The sequence below is a fragment of the Apus apus genome, chromosome 9 (genome assembly GCF_020740795.1).
Source record: "Apus apus isolate bApuApu2 chromosome 9, bApuApu2.pri.cur, whole genome shotgun sequence".
Classification (NCBI taxonomy): Eukaryota; Metazoa; Chordata; class Aves; order Apodiformes; family Apodidae; genus Apus; species Apus apus.
The window spans coordinates 4,644,446-4,661,277 of NC_067290.1; the positions used below are offsets into that span (position 1 = coordinate 4,644,446).

The following is a 16,832-nucleotide window of genomic DNA, read 5'->3' on the forward strand; positions in this document are numbered from 1 at the left end:
ATGCATTTTTACAGGTGTGTGCTTTTTCCACCCAAAGGAAGAGTGTGCAGGTGTCATTTTTTTTAGCACAGAAGCACTGAGAAGTTAATTGCTGCTGTTCTCCTTGGATGTGTTCAGCTGCTCCTTGTTCTGAACATCCCCTGGGCTCTGGGGGATGGTTTCTGTGCAGGCAGTAGCAGTTATCCTGGCAAACAAGCGTTCAGCCTTTGTTTAGAAATCTAATTTGCTTCCCTTATTTGTTGTGGGGAAAATGGCATGGCATTCTTGTCACAGAGTTCCTTTTCTAGTTTTCCTCTGGTTTGCACTCTTGCAATCCCTGCAATTATCTTTGGCACAGCAATTCTTGCCCCAGCTGTGGTTCTTGCAAGAGGTGATCCTACTGAAACATTGCTATGTCTTGTGAAATTCCAGCACTGGTGAGGACAGATCCCACCAGAGGTTTTATTATGGACTTTTGCTAATTTGTTTTGGGATGCACATGAAGGCTTTGATGTGATTTACCTCCCGTGCTCTAGCTAAGGGAATTGCTACAATTATTTACCTCTGAACTGTGTTCTTTTATCTAGGACAGTGCAGATTATGGCAAGTGTTTAGGGATGAGTTTCTGCAGTGTGGTTTTCAATGGTTTGGCCCCTCAGTTGAATGGCACAGGTTTTAGTTTTATACATCACTGAAAAAAAAACCCAGTCTTCTAAAGGACTGTTCATGAGAACTGTCTCTGTATTTCAATAACTGTTTCAGTTATGACAAAATTACTTATTTTAATATTTTGTCATCTCAAATTTAATTTTCTGTAGATCTGTTTCAACTACAGAGGCTAGTCATATATAGATATATGTATATATATATACATGGAGACCTTAACAGTTGAATTTGCTTTTACATTTCTTCCATTTACATTGATTAAATGTCATACACTAAATAATTCCCATAGCCATTAACATATGATTTGCCCACTAGTAATTACTTTGTCATCCTTACTTCCTCAGGCTATTTTCAACTTTAAGCCACTGCTAATCCATGACCTTAGTGCTTTTGTTTCCAGGTCTGAATTATATAACTATTATGGAACAAGGATTGAAATAAACTACTCTTGGCTTTATTGTAAAATTACAGTCAGCTGAGTGGCTTTTCTATTTCCACTAACTAAAATAATAGAGTAAATTTAATTTCTTTATGAAAGGATCATAAGTATTAATTATTTTTTGCAGTGTGGCAAAGCCAAATAAGAAATATTTTGAAGGGGAATGTAAAAATGAAGGAAAATAAGAACTGTCTGCTTTTCTGGGTGTTCAGGATTGCTGCCAAGTGGACACAAAAATGACTGAAGCAGGAATGTGCTCCACACTCTGCAGTGGCTGCTTCAATGGTAATTGATTAAAATCTGCTGGAAGTGAAAAAAAAAAAAGCACTTTGGTCATGGAGCTGAAATGGAAAAGTAGGTGCCTTTAAAGGACCTTTTTGTAGTGCATCTCCTTAAACTCTTTCTCATTCCATGAGACTACCCAAGAAAGCAGAACACCTGTTGAATGTCAGGTTCCCTTTTGGATGCAGGAGAGCAGGATCATATAGTGGGGTCATGTCTCCACCAGCTTGGGCAGTTTGTTATTGCTCCTGTTCTGGGCACCTTGTCTGATTCTCATTTGAAATGCTATCTCTAAGCTGCTTTTGTTCAACTCCTTACTTTCATGAAAGGTTATGATCAAAAGGCCAGATGTTTTGGAAGAGTTTGGCTCCCTTATATGATACTGGTTCCCAAGTAGCATGTAAATAAGGGGTCACATTTTCCAAAGAAAGTGCTGCCCCACTGCCAGAGCTGTGAGAAATCTGCTTTGCAGCTCTGTGGCTGTGTTTAGGGGGGAAACATTGCTGACAGGCTGAGTCAGTGGCCCAAATTCTCCTCCCTTTATCCATATAACCACATGAAAGCTTTTGCCTCCTATCCACAGAGTGTGCATGAATAATTTGCTTGGCATGGGACTGGAGCTCGCTAGCACAATAACTGTGCTTTTGTAGACTCCATATGTCCCTTGCCTTGGAGCTTTTCAAATGATGCAAAATTCTGGTACTGTGACTAAAATGAGAAAAGCCTGGGCAATAACTTCAGAAACAGTTGGGAGTGACCAAAAGCTCATTAAAGGACTCTTGGCTTCGATGGTGTTGACCCAAGTCCATGAGACTTGAGAGTTAGATCCAGACCCTATGGAGATCCTGGAATGACCCCTCTAGTCTGCAAAGGGATTGGTTTTTCCAGTCCAGTGCAAGGGAGACTTAATTTCCAAATGCTTCAGAAACACCAGATTCTTTAATAGTGCTACTTGAAACGTGCTCAAGAAATGTATGTGCACACATTCCCTATCCCTCTCCTCCTCTGTGGACTGAAGATTTTTGCTGTAGGAGAGCTCAGTAACGGAAGCGTAAACTTTCTGTTTACATCTCTACAGAAGATAAGGTACAAATTGCTGCAATACAAACTTCCTTGCTCTGGCCCTCCACTGACCTCAGCTATAAATGACGAGGAGCCTCCTTTCTCACAGTTGCAGGAGACTCCAGCCTCTAGGACAAAGTTTCAACCAACAAAAGCACTTGCAAAATCCTCAGTGTGAATTTTTCCAACTGCTGCGCCGCTCACACGCTGCCCGGGGGCTCGTGGCTGTGCCATGAGGACCAGACACTCCTGTAGCCAAGCTTGCAGGGTACTCCAGACACCTCCAACTGCAGGGTGAGGCTGTTCCATTGGCACATGTGCCCTGAAAGCAAGAAACATTCACTTCTGCTGGAGGGATTGGGTAGAGAAGTGCAGGCTCATACCACATTTCAGACCGACAGCAGCCATCCATGTCACTGCTTCACACACTCATGTCTTCTCCTGGAAGCTCTCTGCTGGATCAAATAAATTGGTTGCAAAATATCTAAGATTTTGCCAAGCAAACACAAGTATAATTAGGTTTAAAAATTACTCATGCATTGTCTTATTATTATAGATCTCAATGGACGCAGAAAGAAAAAGGTCTGCTCATAAGTCAAGAGCTGGTTTTTAGGCACAGGAATCCAGCTTTGGGTAGATGACCCAAGGCTGGAAGGAGGGAGCCAAGGAGAGGGCTGGGACATAGGAAAAGTCTTGGGGAATGGGGCAGAGAAGCAAAAGGGACTTCTGTCCCTGACAGCTGAAATTGTAGTTCCATGCACTGAGGGATCTCAGCCCTTTCTGCCAAAAGCTCACAGCACTGGCAATCTTATCCTGGCCACACGTGTGCCTTTGAGAAGGTGGTGGTGGTGGGAGTTAATCAGAATTGGTTTATCTGGGATTTCCACAGCCATATCTGTCTTGGGTGCTCAGTGGAAGCTTAAACTGTCATGTTTGGTACCACTGTCAGACCACAGGGCAATGTGAGGTCAGACTCTTCAACACCAGCACTGCACATGCAAAATGGGAAGAGTTAAAATGAGGTGTTTATCTCCCCAGGCAGGATTTGGGTCTCTCTCCTCCTGGAGCAGCTCAGCAGAAGGACACAGGGACAATACCTCTGGCACAAGTCACCCAACAGCAGATCCCCTGAAGCTGGACTGGTGCCCAGGTAAGACTCTGCTTAACTTGTTCTTGCCCTGTCACCACTGAGCAGTCACTACTGGCGTGCCTTGGAGATGGCATGAAAAGGCCCTAACAGGGCAGCAGTACTTATGGGTACAAATTAACAATAAACATTAAACAATGTAGAAGCTCCCTTTTTGTTCCTTGTGTTGTGCAGTTTGTTGCAGGAGAGTGGCTCAGGGATAGCTGCAAGAGAGGCCATGGAGATATTTCTTGGTTCAGAGCTGTCATGAGGCTGCCAAAGCAGCAGAGAGGTGGTGACACTGGACCTCTCCTGATGCTCTTGGTAGATGCATGTCAGATCTTGAAAACTGCTGACTCCTGTCCCAGAGGCCTATTTTCTATTCATAGTGGTGTTCAAAAAAATGTCATGCAGACAATTAGATACTGCTGCTCCAAACCAGATGGTTTTATGTATACATATACAGGGCTGCAATGTTATGTTCTCACTGTTCAGAGGGGTTAATTATTTCACAGAATGAAACAGGATAAGCATGTGTTTGTTTTAATGAGCCCAGTGCTATACATGTATTCTGAGGGGGTGCCCTTTTGGCTCTTGGGGTATTTGTTGACCCATGGGTGCTGGGAGATGCCAGCATGGCTCACAAGCTGTGACAGGTCTAGGGTTCTCAGCCATCAGAACCTCCCTGTCCTGGTGCTGCACGAAGAGAAATACCCACCTTGCTGGTAAATTAAATGGCTCAGATTTGCTCAATTCTTTGTTTTGAATCTAGGCTTTGAGTTCCAAAGAGCCATGGGCAGGAACCTGCTATCAAAACATTGTAGAGAAACAGTGCTGCTGCTATGCATGATTTTTCCCTCTCCTGTAACAAATGCTGTAGTGTGGGTAATGCATTAACTGAGTGTGATAAGGCAGGAGAACTCTGATACCAGCTCCATTTTCAGTCCTGTGTTTGTTCTGCTGTTAGCACAAAGAGGTCTTGGTCCCTCAGTAGGCTCTGTCATGTCAAAATGATGTCAGTTAAGTCAACAAATCCATTCATGTTACAGTCATTTCCAAGTTAGGCTTCCTCCCTTTAAAAATTCTAGATGAAAATGTTAGGGATATGTAAGAATTAAGACGAGAAAACGTGGGGAGAACCAGCTGGCTCACAAACATGAGCCTGATTCCCATCCCCAGTGTTCAGTAATGTTATTTATATTCTAGTGTATACAGAAAGTAGAGAGGCCTAAGAGATATGACATGTAGATCCCAACATACATGTGTCATAGGACAGGAAATGGCCTCCTTAGCAGAACTGCCGTATCTCCAGGCACACAAGACATGCTGTCCACATGCACATCCCCTCAGGTCAGTCATGCACCTGCAGGTCATGAGGAGCTCCAGTGGAGTTATGGTTATCAGGAAGGCCCAAATGGTCCAGATCCTCTAAATACACCCAGGTAAAACTTCTGGCTGAGACAGAAATGTCATGCCCTCAATCTGGGTGTATGTGTGCTCTGTTCCTGGTGTCATCAAATCCAGCCCCTGATACTGTAGGTAACAGTGCTATGATCCTTACTGCAAACTGATCATGCTTGTCTTAGAAATAAGTTGGGTGTATGAAAGCAACATGTAGGTTACTGGCACATTGCTAGCTGACTCCTTCACCCATACTGCTTATTCCTACTTAATCCTTATGGATCCTGTCCCAGCTCATCCCTGCTTGCAACCAAAAGTAAGGCTTGGTTTAAAACTTGGGAATGATTAAGTGATTGGAACATTTGTCACACAAGGAAAGGCTAAGACCTGGAGCTGTTTAGTCTTGAGAAAAGAAGACTGAGAAAGAGGACCTTATTAATGTCTATAAATCTCTGAAGGGTGGATATCAAGAATGGGCCAGTCTCTTTTCAGTGGTGCCCTGTAATAGGATGAGGGGAAATGGTACCAAGCTACAATACAGGAAGTTCCACCTCAACATGAGGAGAAACTCCTTCACTGAGTGGGTGGCAGAGCCCTGGGACAGGCTGCCCAGAGAGGTTGTGGAGTCTCCCTCTCTGGAGAGTTTTGAGGCCCATCTGCATGTGTTCCCGGATGAGCTCCCCTAGGTGTTCTTGCTGCAGCATGGGGGTTGGACTCGATGATCTTCAGAGGTCCCTTCTTCCAACCCTTATGATTCTATGAATCCTGAGGACTGACCCATGTTTTTGCATGCTTAGAGTCCACAAAATTAGCTGCTCAATTTATTGACTGAAAAGAGATAAAAAAGAAATACCTGCCTGTGCAGTGAATAATTAAGCAGTGAAACAAAGTGCTGCAGTGTTTGGGATGAAATCCACATATTGTCAGTGTCCAGGAGTCAATCTGTTACCTATAAAGTTAAAGAAAAGGATTCCTGCAGGCTGTCCTCTCTTCAGAAAAAAAGCCCACAAAGACAGGAAAAAAACACCAAGCCTTGAACACTTTCTGCATTTAGAACCAGCCTACATTTTAAATAATTAAAACGGATGATCCTGACAAACACTTGCCTCCAAAGAAATAAGCTATTGTAAATGTAAACTCTTAAGATCCTTCCAGACATACCAGCACAACTGCCTCCTAAAAATTCTTCCCAAGCCATCTGGTGTCTTATCTTTGTAGCCAAGCCATACAATAACTTTAAAAGAGGATTGTTGTTAGCAGCCTCTAGCCTCAGGACTACAGATTCCCTTGGATGTATCACAGCTAAATCTGAAGCCATCAGCCAGCGAGCTCTGGCTGTGGGAATACTCCACTTCTTTCTATCATGACCCAAAATGTCCAGCTGTGGTTCTTTGGGGAGATCCCTTCCTTGTGTGGTCCGCGAGGGGAGCGAAGGAGTTACAGGGAGAAGCTGGAGACGCTGTGTACTTCCAAACAGGGATTTACACTCCATTAATTCTCTCTCCAGCAGCCCAGCCCGAGTGGCATGACATGAATGTGGTTATGAAGGCTGCAGCCAATTCACATCACTTGTGTAGCTCTCCCTGCACCTGCGAGGGGAACTTAGGGATTCCAGGTTTGCTCCTGCACAGGATCTGCCATCAAAAAAGGTAGTGAGTGAGAAGGCAGGAAAGTGAGGAGCAGAGATGGCTGAAGCAAACAGCTGGGAGGTAGAGGACAGCTCTGTTTCAGCTTTGCAGATCATCCAGAGTGTGCTCTCCCTTGGTTGCATCCCACTACTTCTGATCCTGCTCCTTAACATCTCACCTAAACTCCATCGTTTCAGAAACGCTGAACTCTTACTGTTATGTGCCCTATTTTGGTTGCAAGAGCAGAGCTTGGCAGTGAAGGAAAGTGACAAAGCCAAGGCTGCAGGCACCTGACAGCAAGGCAAAGACCCAGGCACAAACCAGAGTGAGGGACCCTGTGTTAGCCATGCTCAGGAGGGGTGATTGTTATCATGAGAAACAAGCAGGTTGTCACTGAGCGCCCAAGTGAAAATAGAACCTGCTCACCCCCTGCTCATCCAGGGCAAACACAACACAGCTGGGGAGGGATCAAATCCCTTTTTAGATTCTTGTCATGTAATTTTTCTGTCTCTCCGCTGCCTAAGCATCCTTACTCTGTGCCTTATCGATGCTGCTTTCAGAAGCAACAAGGAAACTGGGTGCAAGGATGTGAAAGCAGGTGTAGGAGGAAAGCTCCTTCCCAGCTCACCCTGCACTCGGCAAGTTAGAGACTTGCTGGAAGTTGTATCTGTAGCATCACATTTAAGCATCATCTTTTATTCCTTTAGTATTGGGGAAGCAATCCCACATCACTGCTCTGGTCTGCTGCACCTTCTGCCTGTAGTAGCGATGCGATGCCAGCAGTTGTACCAAGTGATGGAGCTGCCATTAGATGATCTTCTCCCTCCTCATGCCAGTCAGTGCTGGCAACCCTCAACTACCTGGGCAGAATTTTTAAACTCTCTGGGTTTCAGTGCTGCACCTTAGGGAGCAGTCATTTTACAGAGTTGGAAAGAAATGTTTGTTTTTTCAGGATGTTGCCTCTTGTTAATGAAATACTGGGTGTTAGATATGCTTGTCAGGTGGATATTTATGAGCTTGATGTGATGGTGTAAAATAGCTCCTGAAAAGACACAGATGCCCTATTTCTGCACTTCTCCAAGTCAGTGGAAGTTTTGTAGATTAATTTTTACAGGAGCTGGATTAGGCCTAAAACATTCCCATTTTTTTAGCCACTGATCATCTTTTTGATGGTTTTATAACTGGTAGACTTCCCAAATAATTCCCCAAGGGTGATGTCTTTGCTTTTAGCTGGCTACCTTGTGACACCCCTAGGGAAAAATAACTTGGTATCTGTAAAGCTGTTTAGCTTTTTTCCTACTTGAATGGATATTTGTATTTTGTTGTCTCTGGAGACAATCTACTATTTGGGGAAAAAAATTAAAACAACCCTCCTAAAATAGAGTTTTACGATTTAATGATCCCTGCACTGAAATATTACATTCTATGCTGCTTGCAGGCTTGAGTGGGGAGCAGCAGGGACCACAGGGTCAGAGCTACATGGCTGTGTGTCCTTTGCCAACTCAACCATCTCAGTCTCCTCTTCCTAAGGTGATGGTGACACCTCACAGAGCTGTTACAATTGTTTGTATGAATCAAAGTACATGGCTTTGAGAGGTAAAGCCTTTTGTACCTGCAGAACTTCCAACATTCCCAGGTTGCTTTTTGGTGTGGGATTACAGAACATCTGCTCTGCTTAGTCCTCCTAGTATTGCTGTTAACGTTTTGGCAAAAGAACCTGGAACACAGTGTAAGTGCACATGTACACAATATCACAAATCAAAAGGAGTGTATTCAGGTCCTGTTTCATTTATAGCATCTTGAACACAAAAGATGAATAATATAATGTTTAGCTTGATGGCTTAATTGGCACAAAAATGGGAATATCCAGAATGAAGTGTTTCTCAGCTACTTTAGGACCTGTCTCAGATTGCTACCTGTAGTAAAGAGTAAGGGACAGGGTCTAGAAATGTTTCTCAGGCCAAGGGAGCTGCCAGGCTGCAGAGAGACCCACAAGTTGGGGTGCATGCATTTTCCACAAGGCAGATAAGAGGTGTAAGCAAAAGGAGCAGTGTGTGAACAGTCTGCAGCAATGCTGGGAGCAGGGGAGGGGTGAGCTGGAGCCAGCAGTTTTAAGTGGAAAGCCTCAAGGGATCATTATGTCCATCCATGCTGACCTGAAGCTGAAAATCCCACACATTTGCAGCATCTATGTGGCTTTGCTGTTCCTCCCACCCAGTCCCTAGTTCCTACTCATCTGTTTTCCAGGGTCAAAGTTGTTTCTAAGGCAAAAAGAGCCAGCTTCCTTGCATGAGAGTGGAGCATGGGAGAGACTTGTTTGCTTTTTCTTTTTCACCTTCTGTTCCCAAATGGTAGTTCCCCACCCAGGCAAGGAGCAGAGATGATATCTGCAAGGACAGGGTTCTACTTGCATTTCCACAGCACCCAGTTTGTGCCTCTGTGCAGAGACATGGTCCCACAGGACCAACGTGTACATCTCAGTACTCAGAGGACTGGGATGGGACCAAAGGTAAAATTCTGCTCTGCAAAATCCAGGCACATCATTTAATGTCTCCCTCTGCCACCAGCCCTAACATGAGGACCAGAATGTGGGCTTGCAGTGGGCAAGCTATGACAGGAGTGACAGAAGTGCTGTGCTGGTATTGTTGTGAATAGCAAGTACCCTCTTTGGGTCAGTGGAGCAAACTCCAAAGCAACTAAGCAATTCAGACCTTGATGGCAGCAGCTTGATATGTGGGGCACAGCCCTGGATAAGAACAGAAAGCCCCACGGAGGAAGCAGGAGCTTAAATGGCTACCGTAGATGAGTTGAACTGTGTACTTAAATCCTTTTAAGCAGGATCAAAAAGAGCTGGCTCGGCACAGATAACAAGTTTGAAAATTAAGTATAAACCAAAACCTGAAAGTCTCAGCCCCTACAAGCAAACGAGAAAGGCTTGACACAACTTAAAAATTCAGCCTTGACACAACTGTAGAAAACTCTATATTAAAAGGAAACCTTTATGTGAGCAGAACAGCTTCCTAAACTGAGAGAAAAGCAGCACAGAGCAGTATCCTGGTTAGCAGCATAGGCAGATGAGCAAGAGAGGCTGAAATCCAGCCAGCAAGCAGTTGTCTGTTTGAAGGGAATTAAATCTTTCACTTTCTGACCACACAGATTAGACGCAAGGAGAAAATGTTTGCTGTCTTTGGTTATCTTGTGGCATTGAAGAGCAACCATCAAAGGGAAAGTCTTGCCTTCTGGGATAGCGAGTGGATGCAGCAGATAAAGGAAGATGAGGTTTACCCGGAGAGGCTGAGCGGCAAAGAACAAAGATTAGTGACTGGGGATTGGCCTCACCTATGGGGATGAGGAAATGGTAATGAGGGGGTAAAGCAGTGCAAAAACCACAGGAAATGTGGGTTCTCTGTATGTGTTCTTGCAGCAGCATGCACTGCCTTAAACTTCCCGCTGTTGTGATCAAGTTCTCATTTTGTAGTTTATAGAAGAGGCATTTGCAGCTCAACTTCTGCAGTATTTACATAGGCAAAATTCCCAGTGTTTTAAGGGGATTTTTCCTTGGGTAGGTAGAGCTCTTAGGGGTTTCTTTTGACTGGGTGAGGACTTGGAGTCTGCACAATTACCATACTGTAAGTATTAATAGATCCTTCCTAATAGAAAAGTTATTTAAATTTAAGATTGTAGCTTAGTTTCTCTAAACTCCACATAATCTGTTTACTTACACTAGATCTTTCCTTCTGCACTTCCTCGTCTCCAGCTGCAAAGATGGAAAATGCTGCACAACATGTAACTTTTCTGTATATCAATGGAAATGTCACTGTAAGTAGGGTAATGCCAAGTTCCTGGAAAGGATTTAGTGCCATCGCAAAGCCAGGAATTGGTCTCAAGAGCACTGAAGTCCATCCCCACATCGGGCCCATAATTGAGACCTAATTGTGTCCAGTTCTGGGCCCCTCAGTTCAAGAAGGACAGGGAAGTGCTTGAAAGAGTCCAGCACAGAGCCACAGAGATGATGAAGGGAGTGGAACATCTCCCTTATGAGGAAAGGCTGAGGGAGCTGGGTCTCTTTAGTTTGGAGAAGAGGAGACTGAGGGGTGACCTCATCAATGTCTACAAGTACGTAAAGGGTGAGTGTCAAGAAGATGGAGTTAAGCTTTTTTCAGTCGTGACCAGTGATAGCACAAGGAGTAATGGATACAAATTGGATCATAGGATGTTTAAGGTGAATATCAGAATTTTTTTTTTTACCGTGAGAGTGACAGAGCACTGGAACAGGCTGCCCAGAGAGGTTGTGGAGTCTTCTTCACTGGAGACATTCAAAACCCGCCTGGACACCTTCCTGTGTGATGTACTCTAGGTGACCCTGCTCTGGCGGGGGGGTTGGACTAGATGATCTTTCGAGGTCCCTTCCAACCCCTAGGATTCTATGATTCTAATTAGTTCCTCGATAGGTCAACTCCCAGCTTCTGAAAGAGGGAGGGGGGGTGTTTCTTTCCTACCCTCAGGGCTGTAGGTGCTAAGGTTTCAGATCAGTGAGTAAGCCCATGAGGATGCTCCTCTGCAAGACTACCTCACTCCTTTCAGCTCAGTGCCAGAAAGGAAAGGGTCCAACACATCCAAGTCACAGGCACATAATGCCACTTCTCACTCCATGCTGGCTCCTGAGCATCTTTGGACCCCACCCAAGAGCTAAAGAAACTGGTTACCTTGTAGAAAACTAAGCAAAAAAAGCAAAGCTTTGATAGGTTTTCCTGTGTCAGTGAGCCAAACAGAGCAAGAGAGGGCCCTTCAGCACCAGACCCGGCACACGGGGATGCTGAGGCTGGGAGTGGTGGGACATGAGATCCTTGTGAAATGGGGATAGCAGATGCCCTGGGGCTCTCTGCAACCCAGATAAAAAAGCAGCAAACCTGTTTCCCAACACCATCTTGATTTGAGGACAAGGAGATGAGTGAAGGCTGCACCCCTCTCGCCCAGGACACTCCGGCAGGAGTAGCTCCACGTAAGCCTCCTCCCCTCCCCTCTGACTCAGCTCTAATGCTATGCTCAGCTTTTCACTTTCTTCCTCAGGCAACTCTGTTCACTTTTCTTCACTCCTCCTTTGCTGACCAGCACCTTGATATGGCTCAACACGCCCAACCAGCAGCACCAGTTCACCCCAGCACGGCTGGGATACGTGACCGCACCCACCTGAGCAGAGGATACTGTCTCCCCTCCCCTGCCACGACTTTTGGAGCCATGTCCCAAGCTCAATCAACCTGTATCCCTCTCCCCACGCAGTCCTAAAGTTTTGGGGCATGTGTAGAAGCTATGGGAAGGCACTGGAAGACTGTCAGGGGTTCAGTAAGGCACACAGTGCTCCCACTAGCCTGGTGGAGCAGCACTGCACCTCAGGGAAAAGGTATTGCTCCTGCTGTGAGTTAAGCAATTTATTTGATGATGAGAAAGAGAGAGCCTGAAGAATCCAAGTGAAAAACCCCCCAGGAAGGAAGCCTGGGCTGCTGTGTGATGTTATGAGATTCCCCTTTTTGTTCATCCAGCAGCCCAAGGACCTCGGTGGCTTCTCCAACTCAATCAAGACACAATTCAGTGTGGGATGGGTGGGGATGCCAGGCTTTTTGATGCTGAGCCAGGAAAGGCCATGCAAGCCAGGGGTTTGTGGGGCAGCCCCAGCAGGCTTTGCAGATTGAAGTTATTTTAGGATAGTCTGGTCTTTCTCCTCTTCTGAGGATTTCTTCCTTACTGTGTGTGCAAGAGCAAGCAACTGGCTGCTAGGGTAGGAAGATGTTACTGGAGATACAACCAGGTTTGGTTATTGGGAAGAGCTGCTCCTGGCTGTGGATGACACCTACCAGAAGAAGCATGTCGTCACTCCTACAATGGAAGGAGGGAAACAGCTCTGCTCCCCAGAACCGAGGGACCATCAGGCAGCAATGGCTCCGCTGACACCTGCCCTGAGGCTGGACACAGTGAGAAGACACACCACCATTCTTGGGCCTGACTCTACGCAAGTCAATTCAGGTCAGGAAGCATCCCAGCTTTGCCAAGCCCCCGAAGCCAATAAGAGTGAGTTATCTTATTGTAAGCATCCGAGATGTAAATCAAGCATAGTTTGTAAGTGTGGGCACAATGCCATGCTGGCAGGTAATGTGCCATTATGCCTTGCCCAAAAGGTGAGCTGACTTGGGTCTCCACCAACGTGGCAATTCCTGCACCACACTCAGCTGTGCAGAGTTAGACACGTGGCTTTGCAGGTGATGCTTTGCTTCCTTTTATTCTTCTATTTATTGTGCAAAATTAATAATTTACTGCTATTACTTGAGCTGTGTAGGCCTTCAAGCAGTTAGTTTAGAAGAAACAGGGGGTTCCGTTTTGCCCAGAAGTAGATTCTGATTTTATTTTTTTTCCAAAGCTTTCCCTTTATGCAAGCAAATACTGATATTTCTGTTCTTTGCTCCAAAGGACAGAACTTTGAAATTCTGGATGGAAGTGCAAACCCAAGCTCCCAACCATCTGTTTTCTTTTGCCTTGCCTACAGGCTTAAACTCTCATTGCATCCTTCCCCATTTTGAAAGCAAAACCAAGGTTTTGGGAGTTTGCTTTGAAGATGGACAGGAGACAATGCTTCATTACATTTAGCTTTAAAGGGTGGCACGTTTTTATAGAAGACTTCCGAACTCTAAACCAAATCAAAACAAACTCAGATGAGGAATTTTTTTGTTCCCCCCCCCACTTAGGGTGCCTGAAAAGTGCACAACATAAAAATAACCCCGAACAAGAGTTGCTTCAACTGAGAGAATGTGAGAGATGCAGAACAACTGCTGCAAGTGTCACACGGAGGATTCTTCGATTGTTGGTCCGCTTCTTTGAGCCGTCTTAAAAGAAAAAAAAAGAACAGAAAGCATCGATTATGTAAGAAAACGGGGCTGTCCTCCCGGGGAGTCACAAAGCGGCTCTTACCCCTGGGACCCGGCAGAACAGGCAGCAGCCGGTGTCCCCCTACCCGGGCCACTTTGACTCTTTGAGAACCACTTTGCCAAGGCGGCTGCGGGGACGGGCAGCCAGCAGCTCCCCCCCGCCCCGTCTAGCCACAGCGAGGGCTCTTCATTGCGAAAACATGCGAGGAGGCTGTCCTTGCTCCTGCAGGGCGGGCGCTTGATCTATGGAGCCCGCCCCCTTAAATTGGCGTCCGGGAGCACCCGGTCCTGGAGCGCCCCGTCCACCAACCCGACGGGGGGAGAGAGAGACAGAAAGCGAGGAAGAGCGGGCGGGCGGCCGGCTCCCCCGTCCCGGCCCGTCGCTCCTGGCCCGTCCGCCCCCGCGCACAATGCGCGGCCCCCTGCGCCCCGCGCCCCGCCGGCCCGCCCGCCCCTGACGCCGCCCGGCTCCAGCGCCGTCCCCCCGGCAGAGCCGCGGGGAGGGGAGAGACAGGGGGCGAAAAGGGGGGGTGGGGGGGAAAGGGGGGGGGCGGGGGGGGGCAAGAGAGAAGAGAGAAAAAGAGGGAGGAAAAGAAGACCCCCGAGGAAAAGGGGGGGGGAAGGCTGCTCTCCTCTGAGGACAGCGCGCAGCACCATGCAGCTGGCGCCGCTGGCGCTGGCACTCAGCACGCTCTTCATCGATGGCTTGAGGACAGGAGCGAGGAGGCAGAAGCTGCACCCCAGGCAGGGTAAGGGGGTGCTTGGTTGGGGAAGGGTTGGGGGGGGGGTGGGGGGGGTGCCGCAGCCGGAGGGGTGCTGGGCTGCCCCCAGCCCCGGGAGGTGAATGGAGGGGCTCGGCCTCACCGCTCAGGGGCATGTGCTTCTGTTCCCTTGCAGCCAAGCTGCTGGAGAAGCTGAGCGAGTACGAGATCGTGACTCCTACCCGGGTGAATGAGTTCGGTGAGCCCTTTCCCACCGATGTCCACTTCAGGCGGCGGCGGCGGAGCACCAGCGCTGCCCGAGACGCCTGGACGGCCACCGCCGCCTCCCCCAAGGCTCACTACAGGCTCTCCGCCTTCGGGCAGCAGTTCCTCTTCAACCTGACGGCCAGCTCGGCCTTCATCGCCCCGCTCTTCACCGTCAGCCTCTTGGGCGAGCCCACCGCCGACCAGCGGCGTCTCTACGCCGAGGCTGCCGACGCCGACGTGAAGCACTGTTTCTACCGGGGACACGTCAACGCCCGGCCGCGGCACACCGCCGTCATCAGCCTCTGCTCCGGGATGGTGAGACCCTCCTCCCGCTGCCGGCCCCGACCCCCGGCCCCGCCGGGCGCCCAGCGAGCGGCGCGCCAGGGCGGAAGCGAGGAGGTGGAGCAGGGCGAGGGAGGGTGGGCAGAGGGACGGGGACGGCCCCTTCCCCCCGCCCCCCGGCTGCTGGATGGGGCTGGCGGCTGCGGTTCGACCCGCTCTGTGGTTTTTCTCCCACCCCCCCGCTTGTATTATTCCGTCGGATTCTGGCAGCGGGGTGAAGCCCTCTTGCTCCCTGGGGGTTTTTTTTTGGGGGGGAAAAACTGCCACCCAGTGGCACCCCGTGGGGGGAGGTCGACGGGCGCAGACTCTGGACACGGACACCCTCCTGCGAAGGGATGTCTGTGGGCTCCCCAGCAGCGCTGCCCTCACAGCAGTTCTGCACCCCGCTGCAGCGGCACCTCCCCAGGAGAGCAGACCCCCTGGCAGCCCCTCCTGCCATCCTGGTGCCCTTCAGCACAGGGGATATTGGCCAAGGGATGAGCAGAAGCTCCCAGCAAGGCTGAGCCTTCTGGCTGCCCTAGTGCCTTCCTGTACCCTGGGGTGCCTGTCCCAGGTGCTCCCCTGGGAGGTCTCTGCTTTCATCCAGGAGTTCCCCTGGCTGAGCATGTTCACCCAAGCTAGTGCATATGTGTGTGACTGTGCAGGCCTTCCAGTTACTGTCCATACATCCCACTCTAGGATGGCTTTAGGATGTTTTTTGTCTTTGACACCTTTTATTTACCTGCCAAGTCACCAACTCATAGTCACGTGCAACTAGGAGTGCTAGTGACTTCTCATAAGCAGGGATTTCACTGGCTGGCCACCTCCCTCTGGTCCTACGTGTGGGTTTAAAGCTTGTCTCAGGGAGAGCTGCTGTATGAAAAACTTCACAAAGTGATGAGGTTGCACTATGCTGCAGCACCATCTCCCACCAGGCAGAGGTGGCTTGGTAAATGTCACTAGCAAAGGGACAGGGTCTGGCAGACGTCCCCCTCTCATGCTGCCTGTCTCTGGGTTAGTAATTTGCTGTCTGTAAGTTCCAGTGGGACAGCTGAAGGGAGCCACGCAGCCTGGCATGGGTGTGAGCAATGTGATGGGAGCTGGAGCTTCAGCCCATGCCTCCACAGGGGTTGCTGCAGAACTGGGTGCTCACGCACCTCCCTCCTTAACCACTCCTCTTGTTGGATAGTCCTGCTCCACGGTGTCATCGCCGGACACTGACCGCCTGTTCTTCTCTGTTCTCTCTCAGATAGGCACGTTCAAGTCTGATGATGGGGACTATTTTGTGGAGCCGCTGCTATCACTTGAAGAACAGGAGTATGAAGAAGAGCACAATAAACCACATCTGGTCTATCGACACAGGACACCTCCAACCAACTCTTCAGGGGACAGGCAGACTTGCGACACTCCAGGTACTCATTTTGTTACTGCCCTTGATGACTTGGCACTTACAAAGGGGAACTGATTTGTGATAAAAAGCCAGTAGGTTTGTGTGGGGCAGAAGGGTTGAGGAATTGAGGGACCTCTCTAAGGACGGGGCTCGCCCTGGTGCTGCTGTCCTGGAGAGGCGTGTCTGTGCTTTCTAGTAATCGGTTACACGGAAATTGCGGTCAGGAAAAATGTTACAGTTTCTCTTTCGTCGGGCTGTAAGGCTGGCAAGAGATCCTTTGGGCTGTCTTGCCTAAAGTATCCCGTGAGCTTTTCAACTTGCTTTCCTAACCTGATTTGCTCTCTGAAATTCTGTCTCTGTCCTTTAAATGACATTCTTCTGTCTTGGCCTTGCTGTGCTCCTGGTCTTCCCTCCCCAGATCTGGTTGTGAGTTGCAATGTCATTTCTTTCTAGTGGAAATGAGAAGATCCTATAACCCCAATCCTGACAGGTCTTCCCTTATTAATCACTTTTCCATGGTTCACTTTCAAAGGCTTTTTTCTTTCCTTGTGGCCCTTCCTCCATCAGCACCATCTCCCTGACCTCCTCGCTCCCTCTTTCTAGTCTTTGCACATATGAAAGAGCACAACCCTTTTTATCTCCCCTTCACGTGC

At 48.2% G+C, this 16,832-nt stretch overlaps 1 protein-coding gene across 1 annotated transcript in view; it reads left to right on the forward strand.

Moving 5' to 3' along the window:
* The first annotated feature begins 14,074 nt into the window (after window positions 1-14,074).
* Window positions 14,075-16,832, forward strand: part of ADAMTS9 (ADAM metallopeptidase with thrombospondin type 1 motif 9) — an 88,672-nt gene continuing 85,914 nt past the window's right edge. The window contains 3 exon segments of the mRNA XM_051627795.1: window positions 14,075-14,249; window positions 14,398-14,783; window positions 16,039-16,201. Of these exon segments, the coding sequence (XP_051483755.1) occupies window positions 14,156-14,249; window positions 14,398-14,783; window positions 16,039-16,201 (643 nt within the window). The 5' untranslated portion in view covers window positions 14,075-14,155.